The sequence below is a fragment of the Hyperoodon ampullatus genome, assembly GCF_949752795.1.
Source record: "Hyperoodon ampullatus genome assembly, chromosome: 2".
Taxonomy (NCBI): Eukaryota; Metazoa; Chordata; class Mammalia; order Artiodactyla; family Ziphiidae; genus Hyperoodon; species Hyperoodon ampullatus.
Genome location: NC_136915.1, coordinates 28,283,648 through 28,301,921, shown reverse-complemented (window position 1 = coordinate 28,301,921; position 18,274 = coordinate 28,283,648). Strand labels below are relative to the sequence as shown.

Here is an 18,274-nt window from a genome sequence, read left to right as displayed (position 1 = left end):
TTTGGGGAACAAAAGAGGTCCTGCATTGGTGAGAACTTCTAACCAGTGTCTCTCAGTCAGTGGAGAGTCTAGACTGTTAACCAAGGATATCAACAAGAAACACGATGTGCTAGAAGTGGGGTGAGCCTTGGGGAAAGGGGCTGAAGAATTCAGGGGGAAATCTTAGACTTAGACCATGGAGAAAGGAGAAGGCATAAGTCCTAAGAGAACTTGGGAGACAAATTGGTTTCCAGGGACCCAGGAAGAAAGGCCAATTGTGTCACACTGTGAAGGCAAGAGAAATGCTCTTGTGAGCCCTGGACTTAAGCTCATCCCAAGACACTGGTGGCTTACAGAGTCCTAGCCTCTTGCTGCAATCAGGATTGGGCTGCTAACGTTCCCCAGACCTAGCCCTCACTGGCCTCAGCCAGGGTGGGCCCGAGCTTTCATGAGAGGAACAGGACTGGTAATACAGCAACTTAGAACTGACAATATTGGTCCATCTGTACGTGCATGGCTCATTTTTTAGACCCAAGAGGAGGTCTTTACATTAAACCTCTGTTTAATTTCATCTTATGATGGTTTGCCTAAGGATAGCACATGAGTTTCATTTCATAGACTGTCCCTGATCAGTGATGGCTGCCGGGACCACCATAGGGAGAATGATTCTGTGACTTTGCCCAGGCTCAGGGGATCAGCTGCTTAATGATGCCTGCCATGGGTGTTGAATAGGAGAATTACGGTATATGTGCATCACTGACTCAGGCCACCTCCTCTTCCCAGATTTGTGTCCTCCATTAATGTGATCAAGATGCTCTCAATGTCCTCATTAAAGTCACTGATAAAAGCTGATTGAGAATGATCCAGGGACAGTGCCATTGGGAGCAGTTCTGAGACTGATCTCTAGCTTGGCATCGATCTACAATGACTGGCTATAGTCTATCACATTCAGGATTATTTTTAGAATTGATTTTCAGGTCACTTTTTCCCATCTCATGTCCAAGAGAGACTTTTTCTGTAATCGCCACCTGGATAGGGCAGAGCAGGATGCACTTCTTTTACATCAATTCCAGAGATGTATAAACTGGGCTATTGAGAAGTGAGTGGATCACAGAAGAGAAGAGATAAGCCCTCTAGTGTATAATCCCTGGGATCCCTTATTTACAGAGCAGCACTTGGAGGACTGTAGCCCGTGGTGTCTCTTCATGTCCTCAGTAAACTTTGAGCCTCATGGGGGGAAAAGGAGCAGTGAAGATCACGCAGAACATTACAGAAAGTAACAGGCACACTCCATTTCAAGCAGCTCATACTTTTATCAGAAAATACAGACTTTCTAAATTAAGTGTCTTATGTCTATTTTACCAACAACAACAAAACCAAAAATCTCTCATGTTAGCTAAATACAGATGCATATGTGGCTGAGCAAGTGAGTATGAATCCGAGGGGTGTGTGTGCAGTCTGTGCTGTGTGTGAGGGCTGGCTCTGTGTGTGTGTGTGTGTGTGTGTGTGTGTGAGTGTTGGTCCATGGATGCGTCTGGCCTTGCTGTTTTCTGTCTGTGACCTGGTTGGAACCTTGGCTCTCCAAACTTCATACCAAGTTGTTGCAGAATCCAGAATTCCAGAGCCCTTAGCCCTACTCCAAGGGCTAAGGTAGGAGGAGGGAGATGAGAAGGAGATCTAAAAATGTGTGTCATTCCCACTAGAGGAAAAATAGGGGCTGTTCATCAGGGGCCCACCGGATGTCGAGCCGAACCTGGAGGAGAAAGAAAATGATGTTGTGATAGAATTCCTGATGTCGGCAGAGATATTAGGGAAAGTAGTATATTAATTTTGGGGCTGTCAAAAACTGGGAAGATCATGACAGGCTTGGAAGCTGAAAGCTTTAGCAACAATGTAAAAAGTTTTGGCTCTGGGAAAATAAAATATTGAAATGATAAAATTGGAGGATAATAAAGAGTTTCTTCCTTAGGTCAGGAAAGCCCTGGCAGCCTGTAGGGGCTATTTCCACCCAGCCTATGCTCTCTCCTTATCCAAGACCAAAGACTAAGGAGCCTCTCTGGATCTAAGCACCTTACCTGTGGGCCTGTAGCCCCTCTACCTGTCTTAGAGGACCCTGTGTGTCCCTAAGGAAATTCCACAACATCAGAGAACTCATAGCCACGTCCTAGGGTGAGATCTCAGAGTCCGGACAATCCCAGGGTTCCTGATTCCCTTCTCAGCACCAAGCTAGATCAGACCCTCCATTTCACACCAATCTGGCAAGTAAGCCCTGAGGCATCCCTGACTGCCTGGAACTCTGCTAGACCCTCAGGGAAGGAAGTGCCGAGAAGATTTGAGCCTCACCCTCCGAGAGCAGGAAAACACACCCTTCTGCTTTTTCTCCCTGGCACACTGCGAATTCATACTTCAAAAGAGAGTTCAAAAGCCATCTCCTCTGTGAAGCCTTCCCCAACGTCTCCAGATGGAATCATTTACTCACACTTGGGATCCTACTGCAATTTCTTTCCCCATCTGCTAGGATACTTTGAATGAATGGAACAGAGCTCAAGACAAATTGCTGCAGAGCAAATAGCTAGATATAGTCTAATCCAGGGATTCTCCGTCACTTTTCAGCTGGGCGGAAGCATATTACAGAAGATGCTCACATTCGTGGCGCCCTCCCATGAATTGATGAAACAAAAAAGGGGGGGAGGGGAAGAAGTGATGGGAACAAACCAGTGCATTAATTTGTAATGCCTCAGCTGGTATGTGTATCTGTTGCTCGCTGTGAGCAGCCATGGACAAGCGAGGCTTTGGGTTGTTTGAGTCCCTTCTCACAAAAATAAATTTCATGAGAGCAGGGACACTGTCTGGACTGTTCACCATTTGACACTCAGCACTCAGGCCAGGACCTGGCACCAGGTAGGTGCCCAATAAGCAATTAATGTCAGTGGTAACCCCACCTCTTTTTCTCTTTTTCAAAAATCATATTGGAAAAGAAACGATTAAAAGTGATGTTATTATAAGGACACTCTGAATTCTACTCTGATTTATAAAATAAAGGCTGTAACCCATACTCGAGTATTTAATAATTACCGGTAACCAATTACTCATGACACACCTTGTATCTGATTGCCACACCCCACACATCTGAGCCCTTCATGATGAGAAATTCTGATCAGATCTGCTGCCAAGGGCATGGTCTAGACAGGATGTAAACTAGAGGGCCAGGAAGAGAGGTAATCCATGTGGACTATAGTTATCCAGGAAGGCTTCCTGGAGGAAGAAGAGGGGCTTAACCTTCCTCACGAGCATGGTGAAAGGTCCTGGTTTGCCTGGGACAGTTTCTACACTGTCCAGTAATAATTCCAGTGTAATTATTATTTGTGCTCTTTTTTTTTTTTTTTTTTTTTTTGCGGTACACTACGCGGGGCTCTCACTGCTGTGGCCTTTCCTGTTGTGGAGTACAGGCTCCGGATGCACAGGCTCAGCGGTCATGGCTCACGAGCCCAGCCGCTCCGCGGCATTTGGGATCTTCCCGGACCGGGGCACGAACCCGTGTCTCCTGCATCGGCAGGCGGACTCTCAACCACTGCGCCACCAGGGAAGCCCCATTTGTGCTCTTTTTAACGCTCAGACTTATTGTTCTTTGGAAGATATATGGTATTGTTATCCTGCCCTGATGGATGTATGCAAATGGACTTGGCAGAGGGCAGGAAGGACTCCCCTCCTCCTTTCCTGAGAACACGGAGGCCACCTACTCCTTCCTCTCCCACCTCATACAGTTTAGTCTCTTGGTTCCTGACCCAGAGGAAGCACTGAGGCCCCTGGTCTCCCAGACTAAACTCTCCACCTAGGCCCTTGTACCTCTCCCCGACCCAGGCAGCCTCTCCCGGACCTTGTTCCATCCAGCACAGCTGGTAAACCTCAACTCTACCCCCGTGTCCAGTGCTCCCTACATTCCATCCTACTGTGCCCAGGTTTTCTTGCCATACTGTCATCCCTCCCTCTCTTCTCCTGGCTCCCACGCTCCACACTCTCCTGCTTTTCCTCCCACCCTTTAGATCCTTTGTTGGTGCCTCCCCATCTCCCCAACCCCTCTACATGTTGGAGACCCAGGGCTCAGTCCTTGGGCCTCCTCTCTTCTCCATGTACATGTGCTCCCGGGCGATCTCATCCCATGCCATGCCTTTAAGTATCATCTATATGCTAATGACTCCCAAATTTATATTATCAGCCACCACTTCTCCCCTGAGCCCCAGACTCAGATATCCACCTGCCTATCAACTGCTCCACGCAAGTGTCTAACGGGCATCTCAAATTTCACATATGCAAAACCAAACTCCTGATCAACAGATCCTTGCCATCATCATCTGGACCCTAGAATGTTGGCATTGCCAGTCATCTGGACACTCAAGTCAAAAACCTAGGAATCACGCTTGACTCCCCTCTTTTCCTCATTCCACATCCAACCATCATCAATTCCCATCAATGCTACCAAGAAAATAAATGCTCCACATCTTTTCTCTTACCTCCTTCCCATGGTCACTGCCCTAGTCTACGCCACCAGCACCTCTTGCTTGGATAGCTAAAAAGGCTCCCATCCTGGTCCCCTCCATCAGCTCTTACCAGTCAGCCCACTCTTCGTAGGTCGATCAACACCATCTTCCTTACACGGAGAATTAGAACATTCATGGCCTCCCGCTGCTTTTCCTTCCCTCGCCTCCCAGGCCCTGCCACCTCTCCGAGATTTCAGTTCTCTCTCCTCCACTCTCTCTCCTCCACTCACTGTGCTCCAGCTACATTTCCCACCTCGGGGCCACTGCACTTTCGATTCTTTCTGCCCAGAGTGCTCATCACCCATATATACACATGGTTCATTCTCTCGTTTTATTCAGATCTCGGCTCCAGAGAGGTCCCTTATTCCCTCCCCGCTTATCCCTTGTACCTGACAGGTATGATGCTTATTTACTTCCGTACTTTCTAGTTCTCCTCCTGGAATGATGGAAGTAAACACTTTGTCTTGTTCCCACAGAAGAGGCTATGAACGTTTTGTGAATGAACGAATCATCCCTTTGGGGGACACGGGCCTGCACTCCTCGCCTCGCTTTTCCGACCTCACTTACCTGGTCTTTCCACCCTCTTAGGCCGCCATTCCACCCTGCTGACTGCTGCTACTCCCCATCACTCTCCTCCTTTGCCCACCGTGTCCCCAGCTGGCCGCAGGCTCTCTCCCACTTCTAAGGCTGCTCCTTCCTCGGTCTCCTGCTCACTCCTTTTCCTCTCCTGCTCCTCGGAAGACAGCCAGAGACCAGGTCCCAACCCTCAGCTCTTATGGCTCCCAATCAGTGCTTCCCCGACCGCTGACTGGTGAGAACTTGGAACCACGCTGCCTCCCAAGGACATCAGGTCCTGGCTTCTGCAGTAACTCTCTCTTCTCTCGAGCCCAGAGTCACAGCGTGGAAGGGGCACGTCTGCTGGCCTGCAGGTAGGCTGTCTTCCCTCTGCGGTCTCATCTACTCTCACCTCCGGGGAGGTGAGAACCTCTCTTACAGACCCTGCAGTCACCTCCAGACTATGCCCTCTCTTCCCTCCTGTTTCTCTCCCCTCCAGCCCATCAATTCACTCCAACGTTCACAAATCTGCATTGGATCCCCAGGCCTACCAGTCAGAGCCTTTAATAATCCAAGCCCAGCCTCCCTTTTCCTATTTTCCACCTTGTTCAGGGATAAATCTAATACCTCAACCAGACGCCTTTATTCCACAGGCCTCAAGCCCACCATGCACCTTCCCACCTGAGGGCCTCATTCCCCTAGTCACTGCTCACTGGACCCTCCCCATCCTGCAGCTCTCATTGTCCACCCAGCAGGGATCCTCCCTCTGTCCTCGGGACACTCGGATGGTCTTCACTTTGTCACGGCATTAACATCGTTGTGTCCCCTCTCATCCACTCTCATCTCTGAAGGGAGGAACCATGTCCTATTCATGGACGGTGCCCCACAGGCTAAATTCACCGTAACTATGTGAACTGATGCAGCGCTTTCCAGGCTGCATTGGCGGAACACACCATGATATGCTCTACAAGAAAAGGGGAAAAAGGAGAGGAAGGAGGGAGGGAGGGAGGAAGGGAGGAAAGAAGGGAGGGAGGGAGGGATGGAGGAAGGAAAAGAAAAAGAGAACTAAAGAAATAAGAGGTCATGGGTTTTATATTCAAATGACACTATTGACCAGCTTCTTGAATGTTCTCCATGAGCCCTAGTAAATTAAATAATCTGCAAATTCCAACAGTTAAGAAATCTGTTTATCTTTGTTTCTACCTTTCTTTTCTCAAACAGATCTGACTATGGAAACCTCTTTCCAGCATTTATCCCTCTATCAAGACATTCATGGGAAACACTGATTGAAAGGGTCCCAGTCCAGGACACCCGGCTGACACTACAGTGAGGGGCTGTGATGGGGAGGAAGGGAATCTATGTCAGGTTGGGGAGTTTGGTCCTAATCCTGTAAAGGGAGGTTCTCAAACTGGAGCACACATTCCCCGGGATGTGCCTGGGACACTTGGATTCTCAGGACTGACACAGCACCACCCGCCTTGCAGGGCATCAGCCGTGAAGGTTTGGTGGGTGGGAATGAGCAGCTGCATGGTGTTACATTAAAACAACAAACACCAATTTCTTACTGACTGGCATGAAAAGTTTGTATGGAACTGTCAGCTAAAATGTTGAGTTTGTGTTGGCTGCTGGCTGCTAAGCTCCTCTCCTCTGCTGTTTGGGGTATTTTGGGGGAAAAGTGTGAGCAGCCTGATAAGCAGTGAGAGGCCCTTCAGCAGGGCCGGGTGCGAACTCACTGGGCTGTTGGAAGGATTAGCCCGGCAAGGAGCTCAGGAGGCAGTAAGTGGGGGAAAGAGCTGTAAGAAGATTACCTGGCCGTGGCTTGCTGGAAACCAGGCAAATGCGGAAAGGCATATGCGTCCCACTCCACTACCTGCCACCTGCTATGGGTGGTGCGCTCATCCACTACTGACCATGCAGCTGCATTTCTGCACCATGCTGAGGACCCCAGCCCTGACTGGGCCTGCCAAAGGGCCCCCCCAGGCCCAGATCAGGCTCACCTCCACATCAGCTCCACCGGGACCCACAAGGCACAGGGTCTGCCCTCCCCACAGCCAAGGAATATATGTACCAAGAGAGCAGCAGTGAGGCCCAGTGCGCCCACCTCTCCTCTCCAGCAGCTTTCGGGATACGAGGTGAATTTCCAGTGTGGGCTGAGGACTCACCCATTCGCCTCGGGGAAGAGGTACTGCAGCCCATCTCCTGCCATGGGGCAAGGGTCTCGGGGATTTCTGGCCAGCTTCTGAGGTGTCCTCTGAGGGTACAGATAGTTGGACTGGACGAAGGGGATGTAGCCCAGCAGGGGAGTGGAAGAAGAGCAGAAAATCTGCTGTCCCATCTGCTGTGGGTTGTATGGCATCACCTGCATGGCAGAGAGGAGACAGGGGCTAGAGGAGAGGACAGAGGTCCAGCAGAGCCCGCTGCTACTAAACTTCACAGTCCCCCAACCCTGACCCTAACCTGAGGCCCCACCCCTCAGCCCCTGTGCCCCTCAGTCACTGTGGGGTGCATAGGAGGCAATGTGTTGGACGGGGATGAAGCACGGGGCTCAGCTTCTATATGTGAGACTGGTAAGTTATTTAATTTATCTGTGTCTCAGTTTCCTTATCCATAAAATGGGCAAATGCTATCTCCATTGAATGGGGACTGAGTCAGCTGAAATAAGTAGAGAGACTGGCACATAATAAATAGCAAAGGAATATTATTTGCATTATTTCCATTCTCTTCTCTGTCCCCTGCCTCACCCTCAGTCAATAACCATCTCAAAAGCCCCTGGTTCATTTTTAAGTCTTTTACAATCTCATCAAAGGTTGCTGGGATTTATACACCCCTGGCTCAGGATCTCAACAGACCCCAAGTCCAAGACAGCTCTGCCCAGTGGAAATTCCTGTGACGGATGATGGAAATCTTCTGGGTCTGTACCACCCAATATGGTAGCCACCAGACACAAGTGTGGCTATTGAGCACTTGAAGTGTGGCTAGTGGGACTGAATTTCAAATTTTACTCAGTTTTGATTTCAATGTAAATAGCCAAATGTGGCTGGTGGTTATGGTACTGGTCAGTGTGAGTGAGGAGAAAGGCCAAATGGGGGCACTGGGATTGAGCTCAAACCCTAAGAAAAGTAGGAACTCATTGGGTTTGAGACCACCTGGATCAGACCCCCACCAAGAAGCAGGGCTCATACTATCCTGCCCCTGATGAGGCAGGAACCCCACCTGTCTTATTTACTGATTTAGCCTTGGCCCTGAGACGGGTGCCTGTCACACAGTAGCTGCTCGATAAATATATGTTAAATGGATAGGTGCAAGAAAGAGAGAGAGAGGAGGAAGGAGGAGGGAGGAAAGAAGAGACTACTAAGTGTCGGCTTGAATATCTAAAATGACAGGGAGCTCATTACATCATGAGCACTGTATTCCACTACTGACAGCTCCAAATGGCTTGTGTGGAGCTGACATCCATCCTCCTGTGTGTTTCGGTCAAAACTCGGGAAATTTCTGGATTTCCACTTTAATAGCAAGCCTGTAGTCCAAGCTGCTCAGGGGTTGGACATACTCACCCTGCACACCCTGCACACCCTTATCTAATTTAAAAAGATGACAAAGGTTAGTGCTTATTAAGTGATTACAAGGGTGTGCCAGGCCCTTCATGTGGATTCTCTCATTTAAACTCCAAACAGCCCTGTGAGGTAGGACCATTAGAATCCCCATTCTAGAGACGAGGAAACAGGTTCAGAGAAGTTAAGCAACTTGCTCAGTAAGTGTTTCAAGCGTCTGAGTTTTGCTGGAATCCCCAGTGTGGCAAGCCCAGAGCCCATGGCCCTGGACTACACTGCTATGCTTGCTCCCCCTGGAAGCCTGAGCCCCTCCCTCCTGGTCCTCCCCATCTTTCCCCCAGTGGACAGGTAGGATCTGGTGACACTGGACATGGGCACCAAATCCCCAAGAGGGTGAGCTGAAGGTCAGAAAGTGCCAAGAGCTCACAGAGAGACCCCAGGAAGGCACCTCCCAAGGCAGACACCAGAGGGTCAGCGTGGCAGAAAAAAAAAAAAAACCAAGTTTTCACAGTGAGGGGACAGTCCTGGACCTGGGAGGAAACTGACATGAAAGAGAAGATATGGGTCCTAGAGCTTATACAAGCTTTATGCAAAACTGTATCCTAACTACATGTCACTGATAAAATGCATAAAACAGAGCTGGGTATAGGGCTCTAGAACCATCTCCAAGGTATCCTCTTTGCTGACAAAAGCAATGATAGAGCAGTGTGCCCAGAATGCCACATCTGTATAAAAATGCTTGTATAAATAGATATGACTGGAAGGATATCTAAGAAACCAGTCACAGTGATTGCCTCTAAGATTTTTAAAATTTTGTACCAGGTTTTTATATTACTGTTTCAAATATATGCATTTACATAACTTTGTCTAAAAGCATTCACTTTGGAGCTAGGTGGATGGAATCACTGCTCATGGGGTGGAGGGGATGAGACTGAGATTCTGTGAGCCTGACTCTCTCATCTCAACTTCATCGCAGGATGCAAAAGCTCCTACTGCTGAAAGAGCAGTCCTGGCCCACGTAAGAAAGTAACCTACACTTATGGGCCCTTCTCTACCTTCTGGAACATTCTATCATCCTTCAGAGGTCAGAGGTACAGTTTGCAGAGAAAGGGTAGGGCTCCCCGGGGAGAGAGGAGAGGCGGAGGAGTCTGTGGGTTTGAGTGTGGGTTTGATCTGTCCACCTGACTGTGGGGTTGCAAGGCCAGCCTGAGAACGTAGCCGGTCCTCAGCTCCTTTCCTCACACCCCCATCCCTGCCCCTAGATACTCAAAACCTCTGGAAGTGTTGTTTTGTGTTTTGTGTGTGTGTGCGTGGGCCCACACGCATGCAGCTTGGCATGCATGTCTATAACTGCATCTTTATTTGTGTCTGGGTGTGTGTTTGTATTTTTGTCTCTGCTGCTTTCTTTTGATACTGTATTTTTGTGTGTCTGTATACAAGAGGCAGTAAGGCACGGTTATTGGGAACATGGACCCTGAAGCCAGGCGGCTCAAGGTCAAACCCCAATCTGCCATTGTGTTACTGTCAAGTAGATATTGACCCCCGACCTATCCATGGGACTAGAGGGTGCAGATTCAGCTAACAAAAATATGTAACACGCAGTTAAATTTGAATTTCAGATAAACAGCAAGGTTTTTTGTTTTTTGGGTTTTTTTTAGTATAAGTATGGTCCATGTAGTATTTGGGACATAGCTCTGCTAAAACATTATTCACCATTTATCTGAAATTTAAATTTAGCTAGGTGTCTGGTATTTTAACTGACAAACTGACATGGAAGGGATATGACTCCCAGCCCCACTGATGCTGGGCAGGCCATGTGATTTGCTTTGGCCTGTGGAAGGCAGGTGTACATTACCACGCCCCAGCTCTGAGCTGAGCCCCTCAGAGACATTGGGTGTTTCTGCTCAGCCCTTCCGCCATCCAACATGGCAGGAGCAAAAGTGACTGTATCTTCAGCACAGGCCCAAAAGGGGGACATGTGAAACAGGCTTGAACCCAATCCCAGTCCTGCTCAGCCAACCTGTAGATCCGTGGGTAAAAAAATAAATATTTTATTGCTGAAAGCCTCTGAGACATTGAGGCCATTTGTTGCCACAGTAAAAGCTAACTTATGTGTTAACTTTATAACTTTAGACAAATTATTTAATCTCTCTCCATTTCCTCATCTCTAATCTATAAGGTAGATTATAGGGTAGCTCTGAAGGTTAAATTAATGTGGGTAAGGCCCTTAGAGAAGGGCCTGGCACACAGTAAGGGCTCTGTAAGTGCCAGCTGGTATTATCACCTGGGGACACTAGTTTGTGTCCACATGCATGTTGGTGTTTCTGTCTGTACTGTGGGGTCAAGCACGGGCCGGAAAGTGTAGCTGGTGACCAGCTAGACAAAGACAGGGGAACAGACATCCTTCTGACCTGAAGGCCTTTGCGGAGCTGAGACAGAGGCGAGGAGGTCAGCTACTCACCTGTTGGGAGTAACACCCCAGCTGGGGGTGCAGGGTCTGCTGGTAGGGCATCATGGCTGCCTGCTGCGGATACAGGCCCTGGGGAGAGAAGGGGGATGCTCAGTGCTGTGGGGCGGTGGGCTCCCAGCCAGAGAACAGCAGTCACTCAACTCAGCTTCCAGCTCCCTTGCCTGGACCTCCAGACACGTTCGAGTCCGTCCCTCCACACTACTGGCCAGACCCACCAGCTGCCTAGTCCAGCTGGAGTCAGGTCGAGCCAGCACGCCTCACACCACACAGGAAGCCCCTGGTTAGCAGGATTCATGGCCTTTTTGGTGAATATTTAAGGCAAGAGCTTTAGGAACCCACCTGCCTCTTGAATTCCAGATCTGCCCCCTTAGTGTCTGTGTGACCTTGAGCAAGTCACTTCACCTCTCGGAGCCCTTTTTCCCTTGTCTCTAAAATTATGTGTGTTCAAGCCTGCAAAGCCTGTGAAGGTAGCCAGATTATCTTTGTTGCTGTCTATACCCCTTTCCTAAGTGCCTTTCCCCAAACCCCATTCCTGCCCCAAGACGTGAAGTACCCATGTACGTCTGTGTGCATGTGTGTGCTAGTTTGCCTCCATGTTTATTTAAGCACATCTGCACGTGTGCTTTCATTTGTGTCTGCAGCTGTGTGTTTCTATGTACAAATGTGCAACTATGAACCTAGATGTATTAGTTTTGGTCTCTGCTGCTGTGCATCTATCTGCTCACACATACACCTGTGTCTGTACCTGATGATGAAGACTGACGTGAAGATACATGAATTAATCCATCTAAAGGGCTTAGAACAGTGCAGCACGTAGTAAGGATTCTGCCACCATCTCTCACTGCCACTCCCTGCCCCTGCTACTCCCACCAATTGAAGAGGCTGCCTGGCAGCTCAGCCCAACGGGAAGTAGAAACTTTATTCACAGCTCTGTCCGGGGTGGCCTTAAGTGTCCATGTGTACACACACACACACACACACACAGCAGAACTGCCACTGTGGATGGGGTCAGCCCATGACCCCTCCAGTCCCAGGCTGCCTCTATCTGCCAATCCAGAGCTACCCCCTAAGATGCAGTTCAAAACCCAACTCTCCCCTCAGACCGTATGTCTTTCCAGAAGATTCCATGCCCCAAGATGCTACCTCCATCCTGGGCTCAGCTTGTGCCAATCGTCTAAGTGTTGATGGCAGATGCTGCCCTTGACGACTTCCTCAGAGCCCATGGGCTCCTCCTAAAAGGCTCCGAATCCCTGATGTGGGGCCCTGGGGAAGCCCCCCACCTCTCTCAGCGCCCATCCCCCATGTCCCCGAGAGAGCACATCCTTTCAGGGCCCTCCTTGCTTTCTGCTCCCATGCACCTGCACTTGACCGTGGCCGGGCCTTTCCCACATCCACCAACCCCTTCACCTGAAACCAGTGCACCTGCTCACCTTTTCTCCAAGCCCTGCTGCCAGGGCAGCCCCACTCACCACCACAACCAGCCTGTGACCCCAGGCGTGGCCTGAACTGGGACAGAGGTGTCAGCCGGATGGAGCCGCCCTGCCTTTTCCCAGCCCCCAGTGGGCTCCAAGGCTGCGTTCTAAGTGTCCCTCCTCTGCTTCACTCCCTCCCCATCAGCGCTCAGCTCTGTTTTCCACAGCCAACTCCCCCAGGGCGCCGTCCTCCCCACGCCCGCCTAGGTGAGGCTACCCCTAGGATCCGTGACCCGCCTGTCCTTGCTCTGTCTTGGGGTGGATTTTCAGGAGATGATGCCATATTCATCAGTATGAGCCACACTGTATGACTTGAAGGAGATTTCTAGTTGTTCAAATTGCAATTCTGTAAAATCACAAGCAAGGGTAAACACACATTCATTCCTCTTTGCTTGAGGCCACGGCCTCTTCCTACGTGCCCTCCCTCCCTAATTGGGAGCAGAGTTCCTTTGTGTCAAGCAGCCCAGGAGCACCCAGAGTTCCCGTGCACTGGAGACTTAGTCTTCCATGGCTCTGCGTCCGTCCACAGTGGAGCTCTGAGTAAATTGGATTTGGGATTCATTTTTATTCTTAACACCGAGCAGGAAAAGAGGCTAGGATAGACTGTTCCCCATTTCTCCTCTGTGCCTTCTCAAGGTCTGCTGAGCTCCCTGACACTGTTTCCTAGGAAGATCAGGGCTAAAAAGTAATCATAACCAATATCTATATCATACTTGAGATTTTACAAAGCCCTTTCCCATGCATGGACTCCATTAACCTGACAACTGACTCAAGTGTTTGCTGCTGCAGCTGTAATTATTAGGAGGTCATTTCATAGGTGAGGAGACCAGGGCTCAGAGCATTTGACTAACTTGCCCAAGACCACACAGCTTGGAAGCAGGGCAATTCCCTTAAACCCAAGTCTGACAATTCTAAAACCTGCTTTCTTTTTATCATATCAGGCCCCTTGATCAGCCGACTTGAAGCCTGATGGCATTATGAGATCATGAGGACCTGGGAGAAGGTAAATTACCCTGTCCCTTGTGACCACCTGGGAGTGTCCACGTGTGCAGCCAACTTCAGCTGGGCCTATTCAGTGTCTAAACTGCTGCATAGGACCCAGGGGCCCTACCAGCCAGGGCCCTTCTGCCCAGAGGCCCAGGAAGCTCAGAGTCAGCCCTGTGATGCACACATCAGCATCTCTAAAGACAAAGGACTTCATGCTGGAAAAATACGTCCAAATCTCACCCACTCCTCCAAAAGTCAAGTCAGAAGAAGTTAACGTAGCAGAGAGAAACTAGCCCCTCTCTACAAAACAGACCATTGCAAATTAGCTTTACATGGTGAGCCCTGTGAGTGCATTTCAGAGTGAATCGGTTTACACGAAATAAAATTATGCAATTGTTTCTCTCTCAGGGGTGGGGGGCACACCATGCTGGCTTTTGATTTGTCCCTGACTTGTACTGGACTCCGAGCTTCCTAGTCATCTTGGAATCACCTCACCTGAGTCAAGGCCTATACTCAGTGTGAAGCAAGGGTTTTTTTTGTTGTTTTAATTACTTAAATGAATGAGAAAATAAATAAATACAAATGAGTGCATCAGGGATTAGGTGATAAATGACTGCACAGTGAGTGAGTAAGGGTGGAGGGACATCAGTGAAGGAGTTGGTGAATCAATGAGGACGTGAACAGAGCATTTCTCTCGAGACCTCTGCCAGGACAACATATCATAGACATGGGAGGGACGCACTTGGATTTTCCTGTGGATCATGCTTCCTTATGACGTCTCACCTCAGTGGTGGGGTGTGAGGAGAGTGTGGCCACTTGCTCTGTTTAGCAAGCAAGAAAAGGCTTGAAAACAAAACTTTGCAGAAGAAAAGAGAGACCGTGCTAAACTCCTTTACTTTAGTTCCTGTTTAAGAATCAGGGGCTTGGGGCTTCCCTGGTGGCGCAGTGGTTGGGAGTCCGCCTGCTGATGCAGGGGACACAGGTTCGTGCCCCGGTCCGGGAAGATCCCGCATGCCGCGGAGCGGCTGGGCCCGTGAGCCATGGCTGCCGGGCCTGCGTGTCCGGAGCCTGTGCTCCACAACGGGAGAGGCCGCAGCGGTGAGAGACCCGCGTACCGCAAAAAAAAAAAAAAAAAAAAAAAAAAGAATCAGGGGCTAAGTCTGGTGGGCCAGCTTAGAGGGGCTTTACATGGAACAGAGAAGATCCACCTTCTGCACAGGCTGTCTAAGCTGTGAGGCTTGCCACTCTGTTGTAAAGGAGGAGATGACACGTGGGACCGGAGGGTCAGGGGGAGGGGGAGGGGCACAGAGACAGGATGAGTCGATTTTCAGGTGGATTTTCTTCTCTCTGCCCTCTCCGGGCTTGGCTGGGTTAGCAGGTTCCCAGGAACCTGGCCCTTTCATACACCTGCACACCATTCTGGAAAGGAGCCACGGAGGAGACAGAACACTGAGAAATCTTAGACACTGAGCACCTTTCCTGGAGGAAATGAGCCTATCTAAAGGGACTATTTAAGCTCTTGGTTTAGACTATGGTTTAAACCAGAGTGAACATTTATTTGATTTTTTTCTTCTACCTACCCAGTGGGTGGCAGCTCTTAAGGGAGATTAAGTTAAACAGACAAACTAAAGAAACTACACTTTCCCCGCATAAATAAGTCTGTGAGTAAAATTTCCCACCCTGCAAGTGTTTCTCCATCCCATTGTGTCTGGCCCCTCTTAGCTGTGAGCCCAAGACCAAGAATGTGTGTCAAGCCATCTTAGCTGGTAGAAGCTAAGATTGCTGGGTTGTAGTTGAAATAAAATGGCCACATAATTTGTCATCGGCACCAGGACACTTGAGAGTGAAAGGGGGTGCAATTAATAATTATGCTGGGACAAAAGACCTAAACTGGGGCTGTCCCAAGTAACCTAGGACACATGTCATTCAACTGTAAAGGAGGTGGTGGGAAACACGGACTATGCTATCATTCTCTCCCGGGAGCCCAAGTACTTCACAGGCCAAAACTAGCCAAGCTCTGGAAGACACGGCACAGAGGGAACTGAAATTCAGACAAAGGAAAATGAGAAATATACACGCACATGCACGTGCATGTGCGCACACGTGTACCGGGTGGTTGGTCTGATGTGGCCCCGATGAAAAAATTAACTAATGAGTCTATGGCTCTTTGTGAATTAGGCTTCCTGCAAGCCAAGGCTCCTCCGTGGACGGCCACCGGAGAGCCAGGCCCAGGATCCTCTCACTCACCTGGTACTGGGGGAAGGTGGAAGGATTCGTGAACACGGGCAGAAGTGGATAGTTCAGGTTGAGCCAGAGCGGCTGGTTCAGGGTCGCTGAGGTCACGGTGGTGGCAAAGCGTGGGGTGAACACATTCCCTGTGTTCTTGAGGTTGTTCTTGTCGGCCCCCGTCACAGGCGGGTTAACTGTAAGTCACAGGAGAGGTAGAGCGTTTCCGTGATTGAGGAAGGGAGAGGCCAGGACCCCCTCCGCCCCATGACTGCCTGAGGGGTAAATGTTCTCAGAGGTGAGGTCTTTTAAAAGCTCCCAGAGGGTTCTTCAACTTTTGGATGAATTTCCAACTCTAGGAAAACATTGTTAGTTCACACCTTGCCAATTTGGAAGGGGTGAAAATCCCAGCATGGTCTGGCAGGGAGCATCTGTCTCCGTCATTCACTAGCAAGGAGGCAGTTTAGCAAGAGGACGCAACAAACCAGATTGCTGGGGCTGTATCTCACCGACTTACAAAACTATGTTCTTTCGAGTGCTTTAGAAAAATCCAGTTTGGTATAAACAATTGCTATGCCACTGGAAGTCATTCTTATCAAATTATTAAAGCAACCCCCTGAGGACATGTACTTGGCAACAGCGAGGACCTGGTGCAGGTTGTTGTATGTATGTTGGAATCATTTTTTAAAAAATATTTTAAAATATTACATAATTCAGTATGATGGGACCCAAAATTAGTCTGAATGAATGAGATGTGATTGAGTTGTTTTAGGATATGGATCCTGGATTCTTTCCTTGTACAATATGCGCTGTGGGCTTATACAGTCTGAGCTGGGGTGTCAGTTTCCCCTTATTGGCACATTTTGGGGGGAAAGACAGTTAGACTAAAACAGTTGTAGAAGTACAAGGGAGAGAATGCCGGCACATGAATAATTTCAATGTAGAAATAATCTCAAAGAACGTATTTTTCTTTGGTTTGGGCCACTTGAGGGGATATAAGACATGCTGAGTCAAGGCTATATTCAAACTGACCACCAATAATGCCCATGTGACCCCTGAAAGTCAGCTGCATTTCTCTAGCAATAGTATTCCCTGTAGGGGACACAGGAAGTCATTTCCCCCATTTTATGGGACTAGGGAAAGACAGTAACTTGCCCATGGATGAGACAGCCCTTTGATGGCAGAGCCACTCCAGGGACATTTGAGGGTTTCTGAAATCCCTTCCTCTACAGATTTCCTCTGAGCAGGGTCAGCTTACGTTTCAGCTCCAGCTCGTCCACCTCCACCTTGCTGCGACGCTTCAGCTGCCTGCTTGGGTTCTTGGTGGCCCCAAGGAGCTCACAGAGTAGGTTCTTTTTGGCCGGCCAGGCAGGCTTCTTGGCTGGCAGGGCCATGGACATAGAGCCCATGGGGTCACTGCCACCCTCCTTACCACAGGTATCCTTCCGTCTCTGGGACCACTGACTGAGAAAGAGGCTCTCTTGACCCTTGGTCAGCTCCTTGGCGCCAGGGTTCCATTCTACAGCAGAAGGGAAACTGAGTCAATGACTCTGGAAGGCCAAGTGCTGGATGAGGGGAGCACTGTCTTGTGGACTAAGTGATGGGTCCTCCAGAGCACATCTGAGGCCCCAACCACTCTGGGCTCTATCTCCCAGCCAAGTTCAATCCAAGTTCAATCCCTGAAGGCTTCACGGACCAATGCCCATTATGGTCTCCCCATCCCACGCACACATGCATGCATTCATCCATTCTTATCTTCTTGCCTTCCATCCACCCACTCATCCTCCCTTCCATCCACCCATTCTTCCTTCCTTCCATAATTCCTTTCTTCCTTCCTTTCAAACCTCCTTCCTTCCAGTTACCTCTCTTTTCTTATCTTCTTTTCTTTCTTTTCTTCCTTCCTCCCTCCTTCCCTGACTTCCTCCTTTCGTCCTTCATTTCTACCTTTTTTCTTTCCTTTCTTCTTTTTTTTTCCCTCCCTTCCTTCCAACCCTCCATAGGTTGGAATACAAAGGTCCCAGATACAAAGCTGACTTGGACACAGTTCCTGCCTTCAGGGAGCACCTGGCTTAGTGGGGGAACACATACTCCTACAGAACACACGTCTGGTCCCTCATTATGGACTCTCCTCTTGCTAAATCGTCATGGCAATTTAGCACTCTCGTCAGCACCAGGCTCTGACCTGAGTCCTGGGGACACTGCGATGAGTCAGAGCCAGACTTGGCCCTGCAGGAGCTCAAAACAAGGAGGAAGAGAAAGACAGACCCAGAAATAGCTCTGGGACAAGGCAGATGGGAATCATGAGGTAACAGAGGGACACCGTGGGAGAAGAAGGTGGCTAAGACAGCTTCTGTCTGAGAGGACCAGAGGGCTTCCAGAAGGAAGAGGGTCTTCAGCAAGGCCTTACACCAGGGGCTATGGGTGATTGTGGGCAAAGGCACAGAAGCATCGGAGAGACACAGTGAGGCAATGGATGTGGTCAGTGCCAGGCTCAGA

General features: G+C 49.4%; 1 protein-coding gene across 1 annotated transcript in view; it reads right to left on the bottom strand.

Annotated features, from left to right (window-relative positions):
* Nucleotides 1-1,656: 1,656 nt before the first annotated feature.
* Nucleotides 1,657-18,274, bottom strand: part of LOC307064037 (uncharacterized protein C1orf94) — a gene marked incomplete at both ends in the record, with an annotated part of 49,537 nt that continues 32,919 nt past the window's right edge. Inside the window, 5 exons of the mRNA XM_079720463.1 lie at nt 1,657-1,732; nt 7,235-7,431; nt 11,085-11,162; nt 15,800-15,975; nt 17,037-17,297. Of these exons, the coding sequence (XP_079576589.1) occupies nt 1,657-1,732; nt 7,235-7,431; nt 11,085-11,162; nt 15,800-15,975; nt 17,037-17,297 (788 nt within the window). The remainder of the gene's footprint in view (nt 1,733-7,234; nt 7,432-11,084; nt 11,163-15,799; nt 15,976-17,036; nt 17,298-18,274) is intronic.